General features: G+C 44.4%; 1 protein-coding gene across 2 annotated transcripts in view; it reads left to right on the plus strand.

The window, feature by feature from the left end:
• Positions 1-27,783, plus strand: part of REEP1 (receptor accessory protein 1) — a 109,210-nt gene that overhangs the window by 33,204 nt on the left and 48,223 nt on the right. For both annotated transcript variants that reach the window (XM_059405676.1, XM_059405675.1), the window contains exon 2: positions 16,231-16,303. In XM_059405676.1, the coding sequence (XP_059261659.1) occupies positions 16,231-16,303 (73 nt within the window). The remainder of the gene's footprint in view (positions 1-16,230; positions 16,304-27,783) is intronic.

Raw genomic sequence — 27,783 nt, forward strand, 5'->3', positions numbered from 1 at the left:
TTCTGAAGCAAACAAAATTTCTTCTATTTCCAGCCTCAGAGCCAATTCTCCCAATCTGGGAATCTTTCTCTTCTTCTCAGTGACCTAGTTTTATCTGTTCTTTTCAAATCTGCAGAAACAAATGGCACAGTCCTTCAGGAGTAGTTCTCGGGGCACCTGGCTGGCACAGTTGGTGGACCACGTGACTTGGTCTCAGCATCATGGGTTCGAGCCCCATGTTGAGCCTGGGTGGCTCAGTGGGTTAAAGCCTCTGCCTTCAGCTCAGGTCATGATCCCAGGTCCTGGGATTGAGACCCACATCGGGCTCTCTGCTCAGCCGGAAGCCTGGTTCCTCCTCTCTCTCTGCTTGCTTGTGATCTCTGTCAAATAAATAAATAAAATCTTAAAAAACAAAACAAAATCCCAAACCCCAGTAGTACTCATTATGTGGTTAGGAGGCATATCTTTATTTTCTAAACAAAGCAAACTGTGTCTTATATTCCAACTTCTTAACTATTAGGTGTTATTCCATTGTACCTTGTAGAACAGTACCAAGGATTACTTTTACAAGCATCAAAAACAGTTATTACCCAGACCAGGGCCTCACCGTCCTCAACAGGGTTGGGTTACATCTGGTGGTGGTCAGAGCCCCTGGAGCTGTGCAGTCAGCACAGCCAAGGCGTCCACATTTGCTGGTGAGGTCGCAGGGAAGCAGGCTCTGTGCGTCATGGGCAGTGCCGGTGCTCTCCATGCAGGGTGCAAGCTGGCCAGTCTGGAGGCGCTTTAGGAGAACACCCAGCTGGGACCTGTGTCTCGCAGCCATCCTCTGTGTTTGTTCCCTCTCTGCCCCTCATAATTAAGACATGTGCTGGAGAGTCTCCTCTTAAATCTTAAATTTCTCTCCCCGAAGGAAACCTGGCTATTTTCTAGCTTGCTTTCTTTTCTCAGGCTGTTGGGGTTGAATCAGGGAGGCAGGAATTCTGGGCAGGCCAAACATCCCTGTGTCAGACCATCTTTGTTCTTCCGTGAGCACAGGAGTCAGGTGTAGACCAGGTCCTCTAGCTCCTCCCTCCCCTGTGGGTGGGATGACAGCAGTGACCACGCTAGTTGCCCCAAAACTTTTTTTGGACAAGCCCAGTGACCAGGAATCATAATTTCTTATGAATCACGTGATTATTTATAACCCAGCCTCCTCAGATCCTTTCTGGAACAAATCAAGATATAAAAAAATAAATATTTAAGGTATCAACAGCAGGAACCTATTTAGTGGTATAACTTCTGGAAAGAACATAATATACAGCATTTTCTTTCTTTCTCTACCACCAGACCACTTAAAAAACGTATTTGCATTGCTTGCTAATTTTCACTCATTTTATGTCATGATATCCTCTAATGAATTGAGAGATGACAGTGCCTTCTAAAATTGGTACATTTTTTTTGGCTTGACAATTTCAGTAAATTAAGTAAATAGCGTTGTACCATGAAACAGAACAGGTGTAACTTGAAAGGTTATATATTCCATTTTTTTATTCCATTTTTTCTAAATTTGTTAGAATTTTTGTTAGAATTTGTTAGACTGAGCCATTTGTGGATTAAATGAATTAATGGCTTATACAAAGCAAATTCTGTTCTTTTAAATGTTCAAATATGGATGATTTTAACAAATATTCATGTCAAGATTTTTTTGGTTCATAAACATCATACATTTACTTTATTTTAATTGTGGTAAAAAAACCAACAACAATATTTATCATCTTAACCACCTTTAAATGTACAGTTCAGTGGTGTTAAGTATATTTGTGTTATTGCTCATCCAAACTCCAGAACTTTTTCATCTTGCAAAATTAAAAATTGAAGTTCTGTACCTATTAACCAATGACAACTACAATTAAACAATGGCAATTGTTTAATTACAATTAAATTTAATTTAATTTAAACTAATTAAATTTAATTAACTACAATTAAACAATTAAACAATGGCAACTACAATTTTACTTTCTGATTCTACAAATTTGACCTATCTAGAGTAGTATCTATGTAAGTTGTAGATTTATCAGAGGGAGTCTACTCAGGGAAATGAAATCATACAACATTTGTCTTTTTTGTGTCTGGCTTATTTCACTTAGCCTGATGTCCGCAAAGTTCATCCATGCTATAGCATGTATCAGGATTTCCTTTATTTTTAAAAAAAAATATTTTATTTATTTACTTGACAGACAGAGATTACAAGTAGGCAGAGAGGCAGGCAGAGAGAGAGAGGAAGGGAAGCAGGCTTCCCGCCAAGCAGAGAGCCTGATGTGGGGCTCCATCCCAGGACCCCGGGGTCGTGACCCAAGCCAAAGGCAGAGGCTTTAACCCACTGATCCACCCAGGTGCCCCTGGTTTTAAGGCTGAATAATATTTCATCATATTTATATTTATTAGTCTCACATACCTCGTCACACATAAAATCACATTTTGTTTTGTGTGTATCTCTTAGGCTATTATGAATAATGCTGCTATGAACATGGGTGTGCAAATACTTCTTAGACACAGAACCATGTTTAATCTTAGCTGCATTCTACTCTGTTAACTTGGCTTATTTTAACCATCAAACACTCAGTAACTTGACGTATAGGGCCGGCCTCTTCTGGCAGTCTGTGCACTTGGCATCATGGGATTGTGAGCTTGAGGAACACAGCCTCTGTGTAGCTGAACGACAGAGTCAGAAGGATCTGGTTCATACCTGAGAAGGTGTATCTGCCACAGGCCCACATCCCTGCTGCAAGGGGAACTGGAAAAGTGAGCATTAACCATTTTCAGCTTAGGTATGTAAGGTAACAACGTCACTACACAAGGCAGCGGGGGTCATTATTATTCAGGGAGCCAGAAGAATGACAAATGCTTGTTACACCAGCTTACCAGCATCTAGAATTTTCACACACATTAGGTCACAGCTTTCCTACTTGCATAGAATGGCTTGGTGTGGCTGAGGAGACCACACAATGACACATGGGTCTAGGGTAGTGGACGTATAGCGTAGGACCACCAAATTCCTGGTGCTCGTGTCATCTCTGGAAACCCTGGAAAGCCTGTGCACTTTGGTCCATGCTGGTTCCTCTCTGTCGGTTGTCTTCTCTACCTCTGTCGACTAGAACCAGCTCTTTCTTTTCTGTCAGGCTCCACTTGAGTCCAATGCCTTGGGAATCTGCCATCCTTCCTCTCTGGATGTTTTCTTGCACTTGTTTTGGGGTGAGTCTAGTTTCCAGGGGTTCTGAAGCTTTTACAGTGGAGAGCAGGAAGTTTTTCAGAAAAAGTCATAAAAAATTTGATGAACCCAGGGACGCCTGGGTGGCTCAGTCAGTTAACCATCTGCCTCAGGTCATGATCTCCAGGGTCTTGGGATCCAGCCCCTTGTGTGTGACTTTCGACCCAGCAAGGAGCCTGCTTCTCCCTCTGCCTGCCACTCCCCCTGCTTGTGTGTGCTCTCTCTCTGACAAATAAATAAAATCTTTAAAAGAAAATTGATGAACACATTGCTAGGGCCCCTCCCAGGGCCCCACGCAGTTGAGGAGCCCTGAAGCTTTAACCTGATTAACTTCACTGTAAATCTACTTCTGCTAGTATTCATTCTTCCCCCACCCCTCTTTCTTCCCCCATTTTAAAAATTAGACGGGACACCTGGCTGGCCAAACAGTGGAGCATGCGGCTCTTGATCTCGGGGTTGTGAATTGGAGTCTCTACACCCACAATGGATGTAGAGATTGCTTGCATAAATAAACTTAAAAATTGGTTAGAGTATTATTTGCATACAGTAAAATTCACTATTTTTATTGCGTAGTTCTGTGAGCTTTGACAGATGCGTGTATTCATGTAGGCACTGTCACAATGTAATTATAGAAGGTTCCATCCCTGCTCCCAGAATATGCCCCAGCCCCTCCGGTAGTCATCTTCTCCTCCCACGCTAGTCTCTGGCAACTCACCTGTCTTCTGTCTTTACAGTTCTATCTTTTTGAGTGCCGTATAAATGGAATCGCGCAGCATGTAGCCTTTTGCCTTTTGAGTCTGGCTTCTTTCACTTAGGCTAGTGCATGTGAATTTCGTGTGTGTTGTTGTGAGTGCCACCTGCTCTGTGTTTAACACGGGAGATGCTTAGATGGAGAAGGCCCCATCCTTGCCCTCAGAGAGCTATTAGTCTAGTGGAGGAGGCACTTGGGCCCATCATCCTCGGCTTTTCCTTTGATTCTTAGTATACACACAGCTTTGCCCTACTGCCTGTCTTGTTCTGATATACCTGTCAGCCCAATCACTTTGTGGTCATCCTGAGAATAAAATCTCTGACCTTCTCGAGATACTGTATTGGAGGGGAAAGAGCAAGGCGTTTGAAGCCGCGTGGACTTTGAATCCAGCTCACCCACTAAGCAGCTCTATGACCTTGTTTTGGACTTAGAATTTGGCATAGAATGTACTGAATAATCTGCTGAATGAATGAATGAGACCTCCTTAAGTCTCGGGTCCCTCCTGTGAAAAAGGGAAAAGCAGTTGCAACTTCACCTGATTGCTGTAGGGATCAGTGCCTGGTACAGTGCCTGGCAGGCATCACTAAAGGTTTGTTCCTCTCTCTATCCCTAGAGCCCTATGATATCCTTCCCCAGGCAGGTCCATGCACATTGTACAGACCTCCAAGTGGGCTAGGCAGGATGATACCAGCACCTGCTGTGCCCGAGACAGGAAGGGCACGAGCTGAGCAGAGAAGTCCCCAGGAAACCCCACAGGTGCCAGCCCTAGAAGTCCACCTCAGTGAGTCCCTCCCACTAATTCCTGGACCCTATCTGTTCTTTCCTCTCACCAAATACATTCCTTGTAGGGGCTTCCAAGAAAGTTCAGGAAGAGAACTTATCTCTTCAGGAAGAGAAAACCATAACCCTTTACCCGGGGACCCTCTGGCTGAGTGTCCGGTTTCTGGCTCTCAGACACAGGGTTGGGGGAGGGGCATGAGCTGGGAGATGAGCAGCCACAGGGCAGTTATTGTGAAGAAATTTGTTTTCTCCTTCAAAACATACTCAGCATAACTCAACACAGTGATTGTTATCAATCAGTTATTTGTATATTTACCTGTGTGCTGGCTGCCTTCCCTACCAGAAGACCCAGGGTATGTACTAGGTGCTCAACAAATATTTAATATTGAACAAAAAATATTTTGTGGTTAAGAATTGGCATCTGACTGTGAAGTGTGTAAACCTGGCGATTCACAGACCTGTACCCCTGGGGATAAAAATACATTGTATGTTCATAAAAAATTAAAAAAAAAAAAAAGAAAAGAAAAGAATTGGCATCTGAGGAGCACGTGGGTGGCTCAGTGGGTTAAGCCTCTACCTTCAGCTCAGGTCATGGTCTCAGGATCCTGGAATCAAGCCCCACATCCAGCTCTCTGCTCAGTGGAGAGCCTGCTTCCCCCCTCTCTCTGCCTGCCTCTCTACCTACTTGTGATCTCTCTCTCAGTCAGATAAATAAATGAAATCTTAAAAAAAAAAAAAAAAGAATTGGCATCTGAAGTTACAATTTCTATAGAATAGAAGGGAATTAATATTTGTCATTCATCTGTAGTGTTTCTGGCTCGTTAAATCTTTACCTACAGCCTCATTGAATCTGCATGGTGGCTGTTGGAAGTAGGTACTTTGATCTATACACTTAGGGAAACTGGCTCAGAGTCATTGAGAAATGCACCTGCAGTCCCACAGGTGGTCAGTCATGGAGCTGGAGTCTATCTTAGATCTGATGCCAAAGCTCAGCCTCTAGATTTTTCAAGAATGGAAATTTCTACAATTTAGACTTTAAAAAAAATATTTAGACTGATACTTGAGCAGGATTTGAGTGGGTTGGCTTGCGGAGTTGAAAGCTTAACAGCATGAATTGAAAATTTGCAGTGTTTGTTCCGTTTTGTGCTTTTCTAAATTGGGTTTGGGAGTAATTCTGCAATGAAATTTAAATTGGGGTTTTTATCACACTGATTACAAACAGCTCTAAAAAGCTGTAAAACCCCTTCTCTGTGCTAAGGGAGGCAGTGTGGGCTGGGAAATGGTTGTGGACTTGGAGGCAGGAGGCCTGGGTTCGAGTCCTGTTGGATGTGGAGGGCCTTCTGCAGACCTTGAAGCACATTAAACTTCAGTTTATCATTGTTTCTCTGTCTTCATGTTCAATGGGAAAGGAACTCTGGTGATCTCAGAGATTTGTGGTGTGCGACAAATGAGCAAATATGCAAATGAGATGTTTGTGAGAGGCATAACCCCAGGAGGAGTTTCGTGTATGTCATTTGTTCCAAATCCGGACAGGAGTAGGGGTGTGGAGCACCACAGGAAAGAAAGACTGCAGAGAGAGGTCAGCAGAATCCCTTGCCAAGGCAGATGTGGCTTGTTTCTGTTCTGCCCAGATCAACAAGAGAGTGACTTGTTTGTATAAACAGTGCATGTACTTGGAACCCTGTAGTTATATTTGTCACCTGTGTCAATAAATATATAATACAGGGCCAGAGTTGAGTTCTCTTAGGCAAGAAAGCAGGCAACATTCACTCTTTCTATCCCTCTGGTCCTCATCCATTCATCCATCCATCCATTCATTCAGGGATCACTGCAGCCTCTGAGCCATGCGTTGTGGTCAGGTCAATAAAGCAACAAATCACGAACAGTGGAACCCGGCAGACCTGGGTTTGAGTCTGGCCTCCTCCCCTGACTCATGTTAAACTCAGTTACTCAGTTTTCACTAAATCCCAGTTTCCTCATCTGCAATACAAGAAAAACAATAATACTTGTCTCATAAGTTTAGACAGAGATTAAAAGTGATAATGCTTATTATGAAGTTTGCGCAGATCTTGGCACATAACGGACATTCAGTAAGTAAATGGTAGCTTATACATCTTTTTTTTTTTTAAAGATTTTATTTATTTGACAGACAGAGATCACAAGTAGGCAGAGAGGCAGGCAGAGGCGGGGTGGGGGGGGGGGAGGGAAGCAGGCTCCCTGCCAAGCAGAGAGCCCCATGAGGGGCTCGATCCCAGGACCCTGAGACCTGAGCCGAAGGCAGAGGCTTAACTCACTGAACCACGGTAGCTTATGCATCTTAAAAATATAACTGCACCCTGGTAGCTTATACATCTTAAAAATATAACTGCCAAGAGGCCAAAATGCATAATGGGCCAGTTCTGCTGTTTTTGTATTTTCTCCTCTATCTTCTTAGAAGGTCACAGTGGGTAAGCAGAAGCAGAGGCCCAAAGGTTGGGACCCATGGCAACCAAAGCCCAGGTGGTTTGCTGTACCATGGGAATCTTGAGCTGTGCACCCAACCTGAGCAACTGTGCCCAGGTAAGCTTCTGGATCACCACTGTGAGTGAGGATGTGCTCTGCAGCAGCATGGTAAAGATCAGGCTTGCTTAGCTGTGTTTAGAACCCAGGCCCATGGTACATCTTTCAGGGCTAGAGTAGTAACAGGGCCTGGAGGTGCATTATGATTTATATGATTCTTTTTTTCATCACATATGGACCCTCTGCTATCAGGAAGTTGTTTTAGAGCTGGGAGGCTGATGCCCAGGTTGGCTTTAGCTGTTTTTGGAGACACACACGTACACTCACACTTATGAGTGTGAATTCCTCTAAATGCTTTTTTTAAAAAAAGGCCATGTTTATTGAGATATAATTAGTAAAAGTCACTCTTTAGTATGGTTTTTCTTTTAACTGTGAATTTGAATTCTAAGTTTTAATAAATGCATACAGTGTGTAACCACATGACAATCAAGGTGTAGGATAGTTCCATCCCCCGAATTCCTTCACTCTCCTTCATAGTCAACTCCTCCCACTCTTAGTCCCAGCAACCACTGATCTGTTTTTTTGTCTCCATACATTTTCCTTTTTCAGAAGAGCATATACATGGAATCATACAGCATGTTGACTCCTGAGTTTGGCTTCCTTCACTTAGTGTAATGCCTTGAAGGCTCCCAACTGTTTTTGATTATAGCAAGATTAGTAGTTCTGAGCTCAACATGGAAAATCAAAAACATTCCTGTATACCGTTAGTAACCAATAGAAAATCTAATTCAAAAATTCACAATACCACCAAAAATCCCAGAAGTAGTTAGGAATAAATAAAACAAAACATGTCCAAGATCTTTATGGAAAAATTTATAACATACCATGAAAAGACATTAAAGATGACATATATAGATGGAAAAGATCATGTTCATAGAGAGAAAACCTGATAACAAAGATGGTACTTCTTCCTGAGTAAATCTATAAATACATTGCAATTCCAACCAAAATCTGAGTAAAGTTTTTCATGGAATTTGGCAAGCTATTATGAAATTTGTATAGAAAAAAGCTGAGAGGGCACATGGGTGACTCAGTCGTTAAGCGTCTGCCTTTGGCTCAGGTCATGATCCCAGGGTCCTGGGACTGAGCCCCACATTAGGGTCCCTGCTCCATGGGAAGCCTGCTTCTCCCTCTCCCACTTCCCCTGCTGTGTTCCCTCTCTCACTGTATCTCTCTCTGTCAAATAAATAAACAAAATAAAATAAATAAAATTTTTAAAAAAGAAAAGAAAAAAGTCTGAGAATAGGCCAGATGATTTTAAGAACATTAGAATTTATTATAAAGCTCTGAGAATTAAGACACCGTGGTAAAAGTGCATAGGCAGGTGGTAGACCAGTAGAACAGAATGGAGAGCCGAAATAACACCTGACTATGTTGGGAAACTTTACATGTGATGGGCAGAACTGAAACCCAGTGGGAAAGATTAGGTAAATGTTACCAGGACAATTGGGATCCATATAGAAAAGAATAACATTGAATCCTGAACTCGCAACATACATAAAGATATATCCAGGTGAATTAAAATCTAATAGTGAAGAAGCAAATGTTATACAAATTTATGGGAAAATATATGTGACCAGGATTTCCTTAACGAGGTACAAAAACAAGCTATAAAATCAAAGATTGATATGTTTGTCCATGTAAAATTTAAAATTTATTCAGCAAAAGGTGCCACAAACCAAGTTAAAAGATTTTTTTACTAGAGAAGGATGTTTGCAATGCACATGGAAGGAAGGATTTATACCTAGAATTTTCAGAGGAGTCCTAAAAATCAGTAAGAAAAATACAAGCTAATGGGGGGTAGAAATAGGTCAGTTAAGCAGCCCAAATGGCCAACAGAATGCATGAGATACCATTTCCCATGTTTCCGACTGACAAAAATTTTAAATCTCTATCCTTTTGGCAAGAAGGGGAACACTAGAAGTTTTCTACACTGCAGGAATTCAAGTCAAAACTTGAAGAACTTGGGGCGCCTGGGTGGCTCAGTGGGTTAAGCCGCTGCCTTCGGCTCAGGTCATGATCCCAGGGTCCTGGGATCGAGCCCCGCATCGGGCTCTCTGCTCAGCAGGGAGCCTGCTTCCTCCTCTCTCTCTGCCTGCCTCTCTGCCTGCTTGTGATCTCTCTCTGTCAAATAAATAAATAAAATCTTTAAAAAAAAAAAAAAAACTTGAAGAACTTCCTTGGCGAGTAGATTTGCATTGTATGGTGCATGGTACATGGTGTCGTACCCCACGATTCACAGTATGTATCTACCCTAGAGAAAGTTTCACATGTGCACAGGAAACATGTAGTAGAATGTTTATTACAGCCCTGTTTGAAATAGTAAAAAAAAAAAAAATTGGAAGTACCTAAATATGCCTGAATAGGTACATATTTATATATGGATAAACGAATTGTGATATATTCACATGGTGAAATACCATATAGTGGTTTAAAATGATCTAGAAAGATCTGTATCAACATGGACCAAATTTCAAAAGCACAAAGTGAAATTAACATATTTCAATGGAATATAAGGAGTATGATTCCATTTATATAATGTGTAAGCAAGTATAACTTTTTTTCATTTATGCCCAGTTAACATAGTTAATAAAAACATGGTGAGAATGATAAACACCGGGTTCAGGTTGGTGGTTATTTTGGGGGAGGAAGAGAGGAGGGCTATATCAGGAAAGAATATATAGGAGACTTCAAATATATGTCATGTCTTAAAGGTTTTTTATATTAAAAATTATAGTGTATTTATTTGAATGCCAGTAGGAGCTCAAAAAGAAAGGAACATCCTTCTATTAGAATGGACTACTAGAAATGATCTTGGAGATTAATTCTCATAGAGAGTAATAAAAATTGATTCATAAGCTTTTAGAAAAAACCTTCAGAGAACGGCAATTAGAAATTACATTTTTTAGGGGCGCCTGGGTGCCTCAGTGGATTAAGCCTCTGCCTTCAGCTGAGGTCATGGTCTCGGGGTCCTGGGATCGAGCCCCGAGTCAGGCTCTCTGCTTGGCGGGGAGCCTGCTTGCCTTCCTCTCTCTCTCTGCCTGCCTCTCTGCCTGCTTGTGATCTCTGTCTGTCAAATAAAAAAATAAAATCTTTTAAAAAAAAGAAATTGCATTTTTAAAATTAGTAACAGAAAACACAAAATGTAATCAGTGTAAAATTTAATAGCCTTTTGGGGCTCCTGGGTGGCTCAGTGGGTTAAGCTTCTGCCTTCAGCTCAGATCATGATCCCAGGGTCCTGAGATCGATCCCTGCATCGGGCTCTCTGCTCAGCAGGACACCTGCTTCCTCCTCTCTCTCTGCCTGCCTCTCTGCCTACTTGTGATCTCTGTCTGTCAAATAAAAAAAATTTTTTAAAAATCTAAAAAAAAAAATTAATAGCCTTTTAATGCTCAAAGGAAATAGTATACCTTCATGACTTAGAAGACCTTTCATGCAAAATCTTTTTATTTCAGATATGGGACATCACTTTTAAAAATTATAAAATATAACATTCACATACAAAAAAGGTGCATAGAACATATGTGTACAGTTTAATGCACATTTGTAATTACAAAGCAAAACTCTGTGTGACTACTGCCCAGGTCGAGAAATTCTGCATTCTAGAAGCCCCTGAGTGGTGTCCCATTCCTTGAATTCAATCTGTTTTATCATTATACGAATAACTGTACAGTAGGCCTGTTATTTTTCTTATATTAAAAAAATTAATTTTAGAAAAAATGTTCCTAACATTGATTTTTAAATTTTTCAACACAGTTCGGGGGAGCTCCCAGGTGGTGCAGTCGGTTGGACATGTAACTCGTGGTTTCGGCTCAGGTTGTGATCTCAGGGCCATGAGCTAGAGCCCCGTGTCAGACCCCACGCTGAAAGTGGAGTCTGCTAGGGATTTACTTTCCCTCTCCCTCTGCCCCTCCCGCTTGTGCTTTATCTCACTCTTTCTCTAAAATAAATAAATCTTTAAAAAATTTTTTTCATCATATTTTGGGATTGGGAAATGCTACTCCAATACTAGGATGCCTGAGAAGCCTGTGAAAAACACTGTGTTTCATTGTTTGCAGAAGTCTTGGCCAAGGTTAGCAGCCACCTGTGTCACAGCTTGTACTTGAGCTGCAGGCCAGCAGTTGCTGCCCTGCAGGCTCCAGGAATGGTAAGCACTCCTCCTTGGTGAATGTAACTGGCATTGTAGTTATGGTCTATTCATGTGAACAATACCTCTCTTCCCTTGGCCAGAGCTCCAGGAAGTTGATAAGTAGCTGCAGAGTTGCGTTTTCTCTGACATTGACCAATGGGATAGATATGTGGTCTTTGCCATTTGGGATTGTCTCCTCCAATCTGAGCATCTGTTGTCTTGCCTGGGACACTGGGCATTTAAAAAAAAAACTCTTGCGAGTGGATTGTCCTTGATGACTGGGTGAAGAATCCATGGCCAAGGACTGGGAAATAGCACGCTAGACCACGGTTTTTCCACTCTGGCACTTTTGGCTTTGGGGGCCGGATTGTTCTTTGTTGGGCAGGGGAGGGGTTCTGTGCAATGTGGGATGATTAGCAGCATCGCTGGCTTCCATCCACCACATGCCACTGGCACTCTCTGAGTGTGGGAACCAGCGTATTTCCAGGCATCACCCAGATGTCTGGGGAAACGAAGTCACCCTGGCTGGGAATCCTTGCCTTAGAAGATGAGACTCTTGGTCCCCTGTAGATAAGACAGCTATGGAGGTGGTTGGGGAGGCAACCCCTGGATGAAGACCCCTAACTTACAGCCAGAGACTGAATGAAGGGCAGAGACAGGAGAAATGTGTCAGGCAGGTAAATGGAGGCAGTAAGGGGTGAGGGCTCTAGGCGAGCAGTAAATGACAGTGGTGAGAAGGGAGGGCGGGTGCAGGGCTCTGAGGCTGGGGGGTGCGGTGTGAGCTTCTGTCCAGTAATAACTGGGACCAGAGCCTGGTCTCCTCTCCAGAGGGAGGCACTCAGGCCTTCCACCGTCCCTCTTCTGGGTTCAGCCTTGAGCGCTTAAGTACTCTAGATCCTCTTAAGTATGTCAGTGCTTTCCTCCTGACCTTGTGGGGAGAGGTATGTGAATCTGTCAAGTGGGTTAAGCTCCTTGGAGAGCGATTGCAATTCTTTGATCTTTATTCACTCAATAGACACTTAGCAGGTACCCACTTGGGGAGGGGCTGTGCCAGGCACTAGGGACCCCACCAGTCAGACCAGAACTGTGTGGTCTGGCCGGGGAGATGACTCAGCCAGCACAGGCCACCCCAGAAGGAGAAAGGAGAAGGGCCCTATTGTCAGGCTGCCTCTCGTCAGGTCCACCTGTGTTCCTGCCTCTTCCGTCTCCTTTGGCCTCGGTGTTCCAGTCTGTGAGATGGAGTAGTGAGAATTCTTACCCCAATTAGGCACGGAGGGACTGACGTGCAAGAACGTGTACAGCCTGTATGGCAGTGCCTGGCATTAGTGAGCACTCAGTGATATTGCCATCATTATTGTTAACGATTAATTATTGAAACTCCTACATGAAGTCTGTAGTAGAGCGCCCAGAAAATTCTGAGGGACAAGTGACCAGAGATTCACGTGGCTTTTTTGAGCTGGGTCTTAAAGGATTAGTGGGACTTTATCAGGAAAAGCACTGTGGAGTTGTGGAAAGATCACGCACTAAGACGCGGGCAGGAAGTCACAGATTGTGAGCAAGGCAGCACGGCTTAGAAGGGACAGCTGCTGGCCGTGGGATCCGGAAGCTCGGGCAGGGGTGGGCTGTCAGGTTGGGAAGGAGGGTGCCTGCGGCCTCTGGAGAAGGGACTTGGTCTGAATGGACGTTAAGTGCCCCAACCCTTTGGCTTGGATGTGGTTCAATTGTTCTTTCTTGTCTCCAGACGGATTAGGAAGAACTTGCCACTCTCCTTTCCCTGAGCGGTGAAGTGCTAAGCTCTCCAGGAGACATTATTGAGACTTTGGAGACTGAGAAGCAAATCCGTCTTGCTGTCCCCGTGCTGTCATATATGGGGCGGGGAGGCACGCAGGGGGACACGAGCGGCCACTTCATGTCAGGAGCCTGGCAGACGGAGCACGCCCTCTCTTGTCTGGATGCCCTTGGGCCTTTCCAGTTATGTGACTGCCCTGATGGCACTGGTGTTCCTGTCTACTCACCGGAGCTCGAAGAGGAGCAGATCATCCAGCCAGCCTGGGGTCATGATGGATTTTCCAATTCTTTCTTTTCAGCAGCTCACATGCTGCCTCAGGGCAGGGGCTGAGAACCATCCTGGCAGACATGCTAATAACCGGGGCATCTGAGCCAAGGAATGGTGTGTTTATTTCTCCGGAACCTGTGGCACTGTGCCCGAGGCTTTGCTGAATCAGCCTGGTGCTGTCTGGCGTCCCCTGGATGCTCAGACCTCAGTCCCAAGGTCACAGGTGTCTCCTGGAGGGCTCTGGCTTTTGCTTCACCACTCTGAAATGTCACACAGTGAATATGCACTTCCTGAACACTTGCCAGGCCCCCAGGGGTGGTTATGAATGAGAAAGATGCCATCCTTGGCTTTGGGAAGCATATATTCTTACAGGAGAGACAGACACTGAATAAACCATGGCAAGTTGTGTGGATCAGGGCTAGGAAAGGGCGACGTCCAGAGTCACGTCGCTATGGAACAGCGAGAGGAACCTAGTCTTGGTTGGGGGATGCGACAAGGTCAGGAGAGGCCTCCTAGGAAAGTAAGACTCCCTGATATCCAAGGATGCTTGGGGCTGGGGCAGGGTGGAGTGGTTGGAGGGACCTCCCTCACCAAGCTGCCCCATGACTGAACCCAGCAGGCTCCTCCATGAAGTGTTTCTCCCTCCGCCCCGCCCACTGCCTTTGACACTGTTGCCTTCTCTCTCTTTCTTAAATTCTTTTCCTCCCTCTTCCTTGTTTTCAGACTACTCTTTTGTTCCCTTTGCTGGCTTCTCTTGCTCCCCAGGCATAATTCAGGCCTTCCCAGAGGATGGCCTCGCTCTCCAAAGCGGTAGACAGTGGTGGTGAGAAGCCAGGCTTGGAGGAGGCCAAGCTGGCTGGGTCCTAGCCCCTGCTTTTCTCCTTATGGTCCCACAACCTTAGACAAGCAAGTGACTAAGGGCTCCACGTGTTGTTATCCCTTCTATAAAAGAGGTTCCTTTACCAGGCCATTCTGAGGACTGCAGTGATGCCTATATAGCACTTGGTGAAAGGCCCGTGTGAGTCAAGGTTACAAAACCCTTTCTCTTTCATCATCGGAAACTGACTCAATTCCATTCACCTTCTGTTTTTCCTGGAAACCTGATAAATATGGAAGGTCAAGGTGTCACCTGGCCACAGATCTTATGGGAAAGCCGACCCCTGCTTGGTACATTGAATCTGGCCTGGGTTCTCTGTATGACCTCTAAATAACCTGAAGAGGAAGCCATGGGTTTGGGCTTCCGGAGTGTGGTGTCTCCTTGCAGGGACCTCCTTGCAGGGATCCTAGAAGCTCCATCTGTGGGGCTATTACAGGAGATGTTGGCTCCTGTGGGGCCTGGGACCAGGGTGGCTCTGTTCCCAGACAGCTTACACCTGGGAGGTGACCTCATCTCTCAGATGAAAGGATTAAACCCCTCCAGCTCTAACATTCTGTCAGTTCATTCACTTAAAAATATCCATTGAGGGGTGCCTGGGTGGCTCAGTCATTTAAGCTGCTGCCTTCAGCTCAGGTCTTCATCCCAGGGTCCTGGGATGGAGACCCATTTGGACTCCTTGTTCAGCGGGGAGCCTGTATCTCTCTCTGCCTCTGCCTGCTGCTCCCGCTGCTTGTGCGTGTGCTCTCTCTCTGACAAATAAGTAAATAAAATCTTTAAAAAATATATCCATTGAGAGCCTTCCATTGGATAGGCACTGAGAACACATTGCTGAACAAAGCAGATTCATTCTGCGCTCTGAAGGCACTGATAGTTCAATTGGGAGAGGCACTGATAGTTCAAATAGTTCTGTCAATCAGAGAGCATCACAGCTAGTCGTAAAACAGCATTTTGATAATGTGTACCTTGTGTCATAGGAGATTTGACCTAGTCGGAGAGGTCAGGGAAGTCTTCCATGAAGAAGGCATGACGGAGCTGGGATCAGAAGGATGAACAGGCATTAACTAGCAAAGAAAGGGAAAGGGACAATTCCAGAAAGCGAGAACAGCAGAGGCAAAGGCTTTGAGAGGGGATGGGCCCAGGTGGAGAGAATGAGGGCTGGGAGAACTATGGGGAACGGCTGAGAGTCGAACCATTTCGTGATCTCGTGCAGCCATGGGCATGGCCAGTGAGAGCTGGTACCTAGACAGTCGTGTGCTGTCGTTTTATTTCCTCCTCCTCAACAACAGGGAGAAGCCAGTCAACGCGAGGTTGGGATGTGTGTCTTGGGAAGACTGCATTCAGAATTTGAAAGGCTGATTCTGGCTGCAGGATGCTGGAATCCAGTGTGAGGGGAGGGAAATTTTGAAGGAACTTTAAGTGGAAAGGGTTTTTTTTGTTTGTTTGTTTTTGGAGAAGGAAGACGACGGTGTGGGCGGGCTTTACAGAGCATCAGTGGGGATTAGCAGCAGGAGAGGAGAGTTTGACCTTTAATTTCAGAGGCCACGGGCTACTCAGCTTGGCTTCCCACCCCCATTCTCACCCCCATTTTTGGCTTCCATCACCCCCGAATCACTCTTTTATGTTGCCCAAACCACAGACTAAAGGAAGATGGGTGTGCAGTTGAAACGGGACAGAGGTTCCTAAGCACGGCCCAGCCATAAGAAACCTTCAGGGCATTCATAAAGCTAGATCAGGCCAGAAATCAGCATCTTCTGTAGCTTGGAGAACTGCTTTCGGCATTGAAAACAGACATTTTCCATCAAATAGGACGAAAGAAAATCACATTTCTCTTTTTTCTCTCTTTTCCCTCCAGGCTTATATTTGGCACTCTTTACCCTGCATATTATTCCTACAAGGCTGTGAAATCGAAGGACATTAAAGAATATGTAAGTAGCACTTATTGGTGGGGTCCCGACGGTCCTGGAGAAGCTGGGTGTGAAGTAGTGGGAGGAGGAGGACGGCCTGTGGTGCAGGCACTGGTAGCAGCGCAAAGGAACCCTTCCTTTACCCTTCTTCTCATGAGACTTGCCTCATTTTGGTCCAGGAGTCCTCCCCATGTCTAGAACCCTGCAGAACCAGAGAAATGGAAGGGAGGTATGGCAAAAGGAAATGGAATCAGGGATCACAGGCCACCCAGGCTGCCACATACCACTGTATGGCCCGAGACAAATGACTTTACTTCTTGGAGCCTCAGTTTCCTTGTCTAGAAAACACTGTGTAGATCACGGTTACTGGGAGATGGTCCACCACAGGGGGTTCAGGCCCTCCTGCCTCTGTGACTCTGGTGATGATTCCCATTCCAGCTGTGTGACCTGAGTACCCCGTGATTTAAACTCTGTTGCTTTATAAGCTTTTCAAGAACAAGAGCTGGTCATCGTCTTTCATCCGATTCCCCAGCACCCAGCAGACGCCTGAGATGTCGGAAGGGAATCTGGAGTACTTATCGTTGAAGGATTGTATTGTTGCTGGATGGTTCCTCTAAGCAGGAAAATCATCAGACACTTGCATGGGGTGGCTGATGAGGAAAGGATGTCCAGGTCGTGTGGGACAGAAACCCAGGTCAGACTACAGAGGATGTGGATTAGGGCATCGGGAGTCTGAAGTCAAGTGTGGGCTCTGACATTTGATGGATGCAATACTGGACAAGAAGCTTAACTTGTGGGCACCTGGGTGGCTCAGGTGCTAAGCATCTGCCTTCTGCTCGGGTCATGATCCTGGAGTCCTGGTATCAAGTCCACATCAGGCTCCCTGCTGAGCAGGAAGCCTGCTTCTCCCTCTGGCCCTCTTCCCTCTCATGCTCTTTACCACTCACTCTCTCTAGCAAATAAATTAAAAAAAAAAAAAAAAGAAAGAAAGAAAGAAAAAAACTTAACTTCCAAGAGCCTTGGTTTCCTAATCAGAGGGGTGGATATCAGCAATCCTGGCCCCTAGTGTTGTGAGGGACAAAGGGTCTTTGCTTTCCCTCTTTTACTCAGAAGTCATTTTGGAAGTTTGCCACAGGTAAAGAAATAAAGTGTATCTGAAAGTCACTTTCTTTCTCAGATTTTCCAGGATGTCTTTATGATGAAAACCAGCCACCTCCAGGTCAACTGCAATAGGAACTCACCCCCTCATTCCCTCAGTTTCCCTGAACTGCTTGCCTGGGCTTGCGTCTGCTAAGCAGGGCATCTAGACAGGGCTGGGTTCTCTGGAGACAAGGTCCCTGGTATATCTGAGGGAATCTCAGTGTGAACTATAAGTAGCTGTTGAGTTGCAAGCGCACAACCTCCTGATTCTCTACTGGCTTGACGCAGGGGTAAAGCAGGAGGCAGCCTCTCCCACAGTCTTTCTCCCGACCCAGCTTCCCTGCACCCGTGGCTGGCAGGGGTCGGGAGAAACAGCCACGAGTGCAGGGAAGCTGTGCCACATAAGGAGACATAATTGGGGTCACTGTGGTTCAGGGTCTGATCCTCCACTTTGCAGGGGCAGAAACTCAGCTCTGTCAGCTCATCTGGGAGAAATCAGACCCTGGTAAATTGTTTTGGTCTGACCAAACTGACAGGAGCCTGGTTTATGACTAAAATGGCAATTCATTAATTTAGACTGAAAAATATAACTGACAAGCAGAGCAGCTGTTTGTGTTGGCTGGTGAGCATGAGTTATTCCCAGTAGGGAAAGCTTGAGAGTTAAGATTAGAAGGTTTCTTGGTAAAAATGGAATTGAAAGAAAGGAGCTGAGTAGTATGAGAAGAGATCTGCCTCCTTTTCCTGTACTTGCTCACACGCACGCACACTCTCACTCACTCTGTCACACATGCTCTCACATGTTCTTGCACGCACCCTCACACACCCTCTCCAGCACTTTCTCACACTCATGTGCTCTCACACGTTTTCTCATTCGCACAACCATAACTCACTCACATGTGCTCTCACACACTCACCCTCACATATTCTCTCACATATGTTCTCCTACTTACACACCCACACACACTTCTACACTCACATGCTCTCTCACTCATATACGCTCTCACTCTCTCACACTCTCACACACATCTCTCACTCCCACACACTCACACACTCTCTCATTCAGACACACGTGCTCTCCCACTCCCACTCACATACCTTCTCACACATGTTCTCCTGCTTACATACCCCACACACTTCTCACACTCACGTTCTCTCATTCACCCTTATGTAGTCTCACACACAACACTATCTCTCACACATGTTCTCTCACTCTTACACACTCACATGCTCTCTCACACACACACTCTCACACTCACTCATACTCTCACACGCTTTCACATGCTCTCTCGCACACATTCACACTCACCATTACAGTGGCCTCTTTCCCTCATTTTGACCAATAAACCCATTTGTCCAAGAGAGAAACCTGGAATTGCCTTTAGCTTCTGTCTGGCCCTCACCACCCAACCCTATACACACCCTTGGTTCCTGACTGTGTCCTTCATCTCTATCCCCTTAATGGTCCTTCAAACCAGGTCTCTCCTCCTGTGCTGCCACTCTCTTAAATGTTCTTATCAGGTTTTTCCTGGAATGTTACAGTAGCCTCCCGTATTTGTTTTCTGTTGCCACTGTAACAAATTACCATGAACTTAGTGCCTTAAAACACACATAGATATTATCTCCCAGTCTAAAGGTCAGAAGTCTAATGGGTCTCACTGGGCTAAAATCAGGCAGGGCCACATTCCTTCTGGAGACTCTAGGGGAGAATCCATTTCCTTATCTTTTACAGTTCCTAGAGGTCATCTGCCCCTTCCTCCATCTTCAGAGCCAGGATAGCATCTCTGAGCATGCTTCCATAGTCACATTTCACTTAGATGACAGCCTCTTGGTGACAGCCAAGTTCACATCACAGGAAGGCTCTGGTTAGGAAGTTGCTGCGGAGGTCCCCACCAGGGACACTGGCTGCCAGCTGTCTGTGGCTTTGGAACATTCGCTGCAGATTCAAAATCCTAAATACAAGCATTTGACTTTTTTAAGCCTGTATAACTAGCCTTGTCTCCCACAAAGATCCTTATGCTAGAAGACTGTCCCCAAATTAAATAGCATTGGACGTTGGTAGTAAAAACAAATAAATATAGATACAGATACAGATTACAGTTATATCTTTGGCTGCTCAGCACCCACATCTACTCCTTTGACCATATTTTGACTGTAAAAAAATTTCCAACAAGAATTTTGTGTGATTTATGTACTTGGTAAGTCCAGTTTTTTTCAGCTGAGTCCAGCACCAGTCCAGTATCTCTGGCAAAGACCTCTCCTCCTCTGGCTCTGATCTTAATATTCAGCACTCTAAAAATTAAATTGTCAAGTGAACCATCACTGGCATACTCCTATTGTATATAGACATATGCTATATGAGGGCGAGAAAGAGAATACATAAAAATAAAACTAGTTAAAATATTTAAATCTATACATGATACAGAAAGGACGAAAATATGGATAGAAGTTATAGTTCTTAGTCATGCAAGTAGTCTTGAGTTCATAGCTGGCATTCATGTCTTTTGTTAAAAGATGATTTTTTAAAAGGGTCAAATCATGACTCTTGTACAAAAATAAAGTAGTGCAATTGCTGGGTCATAGGACACATGTTGAAAGTTTTACTTAACTCATTAATTAATAAGGGAACCAATAAAGGTGTTTCAAAAAAAAATACAAAGGAGACTCCAAAGAGCAGATGTATCTAAGAAATCAGGAATGATTAAATGAATTTGTTAGTAGATATTCAGCTGATTTTGGAGGAGGGTGGGGTGATCAATTGTACTTCCATTGGACAAAATTTATTTGCACCTCTAGATAAAATCCTTTGCATTGCAATCAGTTTTCTGTAACTTACAAAGTTGTAAAATAGCTCAAAGATATTGAAAAACAAGACACCTATAGAAGAAGGATAATTCAGGAGGCTCTAGACAACATCTAGCATTCTACAGATATCCGTTCTAAACTTTTCACAATTTTTCCTATTACTTCCCTCTTCTACCATCTAATTCATGTTCTTTTTGTCTTCAGTTAGAGCTTTAGTGAGTGGGATTCCTTACCCAGGGCTGTGGCCCCAGTCTTCCTTTGTGGGAAGCTGGAGGCCTTAGCAAAGGTCTTGCCTGTGAAAGGTTATAGTGATGATCCATTGACTCTTAGCTCTGAGCAAGGTGGTACTCGTTCACACAAGGGATCCCACCCAGATCCCTCCAGAGGCTCCTTAATTTCCATCTACCTTCCCTCCTGCCACATTGTGTAGCAGCAACCCTGTTCCCCCCTGGTAATCAGGATCAGTTCCTAGAGACATCTATTTCCTAGAGACATCATGGTTCTGAAATGGCCAGGTAGGAGTATTGTTTGTGCTTCCACATCACTGGAATCATTTTGTATCCCTGGTGAAAGCACCCACCCTTCAGGTACTGTAAGAATTAAACAGCAGAACTCAGAGATTTAAAAGTAAAACACAAAATTGTTGTGAGTCTGTTAGACCAGTGATTCTCAAACTGCAATGTGCACGTAGAATGACTAGAGGATTTTATTAAAATGCAGGTGCTGATCCATTAGGTCTGGGGTGAGTTCTGATATGCTGCACCTCTAAGAAGCTCTTAGGTGATTCCAGTGGTGCTGGTCCACGAACCACAACTGGAGTTGTACAAAGCTGGCAGTAGGCTTACCCATAAGCAACACCGTTCTCAGTTCCTTGCTCCCTGAACCTTTAGATTCTGGCTAAGCTGCAAAAGTATGTGTTGCTTCCTGGTTCACAGAAGAAACTGCATCGTCCAGGTCAACGCCTCAACCTCAGAATGCTGACTCTCTTTCGGAACTCTCCTATAGCTGTTGCAACACTTTAAAGTCCGCTGCCTCAGAGCAGTGGGTGTATGGGGGCACGGTAAGATCGAGACTCCCCAGCCCCTCAGCCTCTTGTCTTGGGTTTCTTTTCCTGTAAAAGATGGTCCTTGGTTAGAAGGAGTGTTGGGTGGCAGGCATCAAAATAAAAAGGACACTGAGCCCACAGCTTACTCTACAGGCTGCCGGAAATATGGCAGCAGGAAAAGCAAGTCCGCATGCAGAGTCAGTGAATCTTCCAGAAAAGACGCTGCTTCTCCTTCTGTGAGGGAAGGGGCCTGGCGTGACGAGCCTGCTCTAAGGAGTCTGGCTGGGGCCATGAGACACGGTGTCATCAGAGACTTGCTTGTGCTGCTGCCAGCGACTTGGGCTCTGAGCGGTGGTTGTGGCCAGGTCAGCCTTGGTGAGAGGGATTCCACAGTGCAAAGGCCACCTGCTCCCTTTGTCCCTCACACCTGGCTGCTGGCACGTGAGCACATTGGACACGCACAGTCATCCTGAGGAAGATGTCTAGCTGACATCCACAGGGCTGGTCACCTCATCTATTTGATTACCGAAGGCCTCCTGTGCCATGGGGGACCTTGTGGTGAGCAGGAACAGGCGCCACACGGGTCCACATTCCATGGGCCTATTCAGGTCATTCCCAACCCCCCCCCCCTTTTTTTTTTAAGATTTTATTTATTTATTTGACAGAGATCACAAGTAGGCAGAGAGGCAGGCAGAGAGAGAGGAGGAAGCAGGCTCCCCGCTGAGCAGAGAGCTCGATGCGGGGCTCGATCCCAGGACCCTGAGATCATGACCTGAGCCGAAGGCAGAGTCTTAACCCACTGAGCCACCCAGGCACCCCTCCCAAACCCCTTCAACACCAGTCTTCAGTCGTGTTCCTTCCAAGGACCTTGCCATCTAGCCAGTACTTACCTGGGGTTTGAAATGTACCTGGGATTTGTTTTAATCGGGTATGGTAGGGCATGCCAACACAGAAAGGACTACCACGAAGGAAGAACTTCTTACAGTTTTCCCAGAAGGAGGAGGCATAGCAGGCCGTGGAGGGCCATTTGGGGGAACACCTGGGTCTGTTAGGTGTCAGAGGCAGTGATGCTCTGAATTGTGGTGTCTGTAGGAAGGTCAAGGCTAGGCAGTGCAAGCAGGTTTAGGATTGGCGACTTTGAAAAACTTTAGCGGACTCTGGGGTGGTTAGAGCTGGCTCAACCTGTGAGCGCCCCATGAAAGAGGGAGTTTAAGAGTATGGGCTCTAGACTGATCCGTTTGCCTATGAAAGGTGTGCTGCAGGGCATGTCCTTTGCTCTCTCGAAGACTTGGTTAGTCCTAGGAGGGGCAGTCTCTCCCCAGCCAGTGAAGCCACAGATGCCAGAACGTCAAGAACACAGGAAGTAAGAAAATATAGTTACTATACCTGGTGACAGTGTAAAGGCATTACCTCAAGGCATAAGTGTGCTCTTCAAAGTTCTGCCTGCTGGGGACTGTCACTTCTGCAGCTCTCTCCGGACTGCCCCTGACTGTGCAGCGGTCCGCGCTGAGCTCACCCTGGCAGATGGTGCAGAGCCATCTGTATACCAGGCTCATGCTTTTTCCTTCTCAGTCACAGGCATAGGTGATTCTCTGTGAGGCTGAAGCAGGACTCAGAGGCTAAAGAGAGCATGAAAGACTTAAGTGGTATTAGCATGGCTGGTGTAGGAGAGGATGCAGAGGTGGGGGGTAAGGCTAAGGAGGTAACTACACCTGCTGCCTTCCCAGCCCATGGGGAAGGTTTTTGCAGGCTGCCAGGAGCCCTGGGGGAAGAGTCTGATGAACCTCTGGGGTTCATTCAAGTCTCCAGGCTCTTCCTCCCATGTTCTTACTGTGGTTTAGGGTCTTGGCTTCTCTCTATCTCCTCACTCCTGGATCCTGCCCCTGACCAGCTGAGAAGGACTTCTCAGTCATGCGGTCAACTATCCGCTCTGACGTTGCTCCTGAATATTACTCCTCAAATCAGCCGTAACTTCCTCTCTCTATCCTGGGTGCTCACCTACCCAAGCTCCCCCTCATCTGACAGGAAGCATTACCTAGAATCCCTCAAACTTGGCAAGTTCTATTTCAAACCTTGGGGGAAAAAAACTGGCATAATTTGGTGTCTGTATGGCATGATGGGGAAAACCATTTCCTGGTAATTTATTTATGGTTTCCATCTCTGAGTTCCATATTCCCTTTACCCTCTTGGGGTTAACAAACCATTCTCAAACTCTTCTTTCTGCATGACATTATTTATTTATTTATTTATTCGACAGGGAGATTACAAATAAGCAGAGAGGCAGGCAGAGAGGAAGAGAGCGGGGAAGCAGGCTCCCCTCTGAGCAGAGAGCCCGATGCGGGGCTCCATCCCAGGACCCTGAGATCACGACCTGAGCAGAAGGCAGAGGCTTAACCCACTGAGCCACCCAGACACTCCTGCATGATAGTATTTAAAGTGGAGGAGTGCAAGATAGAAACTTCTTTAGGTAAACACTTCAAGTCTCCTCTTTACCACAGCTCCCTCATCTTTGTGCATAGTTTTGACCTCCTTTCTGAGAATTGCTCTTATCTTTTCAGTGACCTGTTAGACATTCTTCGTGGATGTTCTGAATCCTCAGACTCCCCTCAGCCTTATGGTGCTCAGTCTCTTCTCCCTAACTCGCCTCTTTCTTTACCCTCTTGCTAGTGTGAGTGGTTCCATATCACACCGTGCCCTGACTTCAGTAAGCCCCTTTCCTCCTATGTATACCCAGCCATCCATTCAGCAGACCCTTGTTGCCCTGCAAGCTATCTAATTTTGCCTTTCTTCTTAAAAAGCCACCTAAAACAGCATTTCCTGAAGTATATTCTTTTCTCAACATGTGAAAACCATCCTTTCTTTCCCATTTACAATGTCAACGTTCTAATTGAGTCATTCAAAACATATCCCTACTAGGTGCCAATAATTGTTTTAGATACTAGAGATACGGCGATGTGTAAGAATAACTTGTCTCCACTCTCAGGGAGCTTCCAGTCTAGTAGGAAAAGCATAGGAATAGACAGGTACTGTCAAAGCAGAGTAACAAGTATTATGACAAGGAGCATGTATGAGACACTGTAAGAGGAAGAAAGGAGAAGCTACTTACCCAAACTTTGGATACTTCCTGGAGGAAGTGATATTGAGGTTGAGATCTGAGGGCTGAATCCTGGAGGCAAAAGAAGGTACACTGTTCAAAGAACTGAAAGAAGTTCCTTTTAACTTGAGTGAAAAATTCAAGAAAGTATTGGTGTGGGGGAAAGCTTTTATAGAGATAATTAGGATTTCATTCATGCAAGGACTTGAAAGCCAATTTACGGAATTTGGGCCTCATCTTAAAAACAATTAAGGAACTGTTGAAGACTTTGGAAAGGAGAATTATCAAATTTAGATTTAAGAATCTGAATGGAATATGGAGGACAGATTAGTAAGGGGTCAGAGGTTTAGAGACCAAGCTAAAGGCTGTAGTTCTATTTTATAGGAGATGTTGGTGGTCTGAAGTAAGTAAATGACAGAAAGGATGGAGAGAAGAAGATAGTTTCAACAGAGTGGAAGTGACAGAATTTGGTGATTGGTTGCTGATGAGGAATGCAGAGTTTTCCCGGAGAAAATGTCTTGTCTAGAGTTAAAAGAGAATGTCAAGGGACGCCTGGGCAGCTCAGTTGGTTAAGCGACTGCCTTTGGCTCAGGTCATGATCCTGGAGTCCTGGGATCAAGTGCCGCATCAGGCTCCCCGTTCCTCAGGGAGTCTGCTTCTCCCTCTGACCCTCTCCCCTCTCATTTTCTGTCACTCTCTCTCTCTCTCTCTCAAGTAAAGAAATAAAATCTTAAGAGAGAGAGAGAGAGAGAATGTCTAGAACAAAGCCTTGTGGAGGAATTGATGAACCTCAGAGGTAGCCAGAAAATCAAGAGGGAAACCAGAGCAGTTGTGGTGTTGGGGAAGCTTTTCAGGAAGTGATAGTTTCATGTCTGTCTGAAAGTCAAACAAATCAAAAAAAAATTTTTTTAAATGAAAAAGAGTCCATCATTCTCCCTTGACCTGATCATCACAGGGCTTCATCTCCTGACCCATGAGATCATGAATTGAACTAAAACCAAGAGTTGGTTGCTTAACCTACTGAGCCACTTAGGCTCTTCATCATTATACTTTGTTTTTAATTGAAGCTATTAGAGCTTTTCTTTCTAAAAAGAAAAAGACAGTGGAGTAGGAATTCAGGCTTCTGGCAGTGTATCTGGAAACCAGTTTGGAACTCCTGGGTCATGGTTCCCAGCATCCCATGAAAGTTACAGTTGGAAAGACCTTCTTTGCCCCCTGCCAAGGAGCCTGTTCTACTGCAGGTAATCTTGGCAGCATATGGTCTCTCAGACAGCAGTTACTTCTGATGGATTAAAATAAGATGGCTTCCAAGGGACAGTGTTGTTTTTCTGAATGAAGAAGACTTCTGAGTAAATCTGTTGAGACCCATGTTTCAGAGTTACAAAAACAATGGGCATTCACCAGAACTGCCTTTACTTTTGAATGATATTTTTTCTGGAAATGGAAATCCAGATTGACATGTTTTTTTCTTTCGACACTTTAGCTATGTTACTCTGTTTTCTTCTGGTATTTGTCATTTCTGATGAAAAGTCATCTATTGTCATTCCCCTATATGCAATATGTTTTTTCCTCCCCCTCTCTCAAGATTTTCTTTCTTTTTCAGCAATTTTACTGTGATATGCCTTGGTGTGATTTTCTTGTATTTATCTTCCTTGGGATTTGCTGAACTCCCTGGTCCTGTGGATTTGCTATTTTTGATAAGTTCTGGAAATTTTCAGTCATTATTTGTTCAAAAATTTTTTCTGTCCCATTCTGTTTTTACTCTCCTGTGAAATTCCTATTCCATATATGTTAGACTGCTGGATGCTATTCCATGGGTATTGAGCCTCTCCACTTTTTTCCAGTCTAGATTTCTGTCTTACTGACTTTATTGTCTTAAAGTTCATAGATTTTTAAAAAAATTTTTTGCATCCAGTCTACTCTTAATTCCATTCAATAACTTAAAAAATTAAAATATTGTGTTTTTTGATTCTAGGATACCATTTGTTCTTTTTAAAGAGTTTCCTTCTTGGGTGCCTAGGTGGCTCAGTTGGTTAAGTGTCTGTCTTTGGCTCAGGTCATGATCCCAGGGTCCTGGATCAGGCTTCCTGCTCAGCAGGTAGTCTGCTTCTCCCTCTACCCTCCCCCCAACCCCGCTCATGATCCCTCTCTCTCTCTTCCAAATAAATTTTAAAAATCTTTAAAAAAAAGTTTCCTTTCCCTTGAAATCTCCCATCTCTTCACTCTATATGTCTATCTTTTCCTGTAGATTCTTTAACATATTTGTACCTTTTCAAGAAAAATAATATTGAATCTGCACCTGTGTTCTTAGGATAAGTGTCTTGTTAAGTGGTGGTAAAAGAAAATTTAGCTTTTATAACAAAAGCTTTGTTATTAAGTTGTTTTATATCTGTATATCTTTTTTTGGTGAGGTGTCTGTTCAGATCTTTTGCCCAGTTTTTAATTGGGATGTTTGTTTTTATTACAGAGTTTAAGAGATCTTTGTATATTTCATATATTATTTATTTATCAGATATACGTATTGAAAATAGTTTCTTCTGCTCTGTGGCTTGACTTTTCATTCTCTTACCAGTGTCTTGCAGAGCAGAAGTTTTCAATTTTTTTTTTTTTAAAGATTTTTATTTATTTATTTGACAGAGAGAAATCACAAGTAGTCAGAGAAGCAGGCAGAGAGAGAGAGGGAAGCAGGCTCCCTGCTCAGCAGAGAGCCCGATGCGGGACTCGATCCCAGGACCCTGGGATCATGACCTGAGCCGAAGGCAGCGGCTTAACCCACTGAGCCACCCAGGCGCCCCAGAAGTTTTCAATTTTTATGAAATCCAATTTATCAATTTTTTCTTACATGGGTCATGCTGTTGCTGTTGTATTAAAAAACTTATTCCCAAGCCCAAGGTCACTTAGATTTTCTTCTATGTTATCTTCTAGAAGTTTTATAGTTTTGTATCTTCTTTTAGGCCTATGATCCATTTTGAGTTAATTTTTATGAAGGTTGTAAGACCTGTGTCTAGATCCATTCATTTAGTCTTTTCTTACTCATTTACTGATTTATTTATATCATGTGATGTCCAGTTATTCTAGCACCATTTGTTGAAAAAACTATTCTTTCTCCATTGAATTGCCTGTCCTCCTTTGTCAAAGATCAGTTGACTATCATTATGGTATCTATATCTGTCTATTCTATTCTATTTGTCTTTTTTTTTTCAAGATTTATTTATTTATGAGAGAGAGAGAGAGGAAGTAGAGGAAGGGGCAAAGGGAGAGGGAGAGAGAGACTCTCAAGCAGACTTCCCACTGAGTATAGGGCCTGATGTGGGGCTTAATTGCACAACCTGAGATCATGACCTGAGGCAAAATCAAGAGCCAGACACTTAACTGATTGAGCCACCCAGGAACCCCCCTCTATTTGTCTATTCTAAGATC

This window comes from Mustela nigripes, chromosome 7 (genome assembly GCF_022355385.1).
Source record: "Mustela nigripes isolate SB6536 chromosome 7, MUSNIG.SB6536, whole genome shotgun sequence".
Lineage (NCBI taxonomy): Eukaryota > Metazoa > Chordata > Mammalia > Carnivora > Mustelidae > Mustela > Mustela nigripes.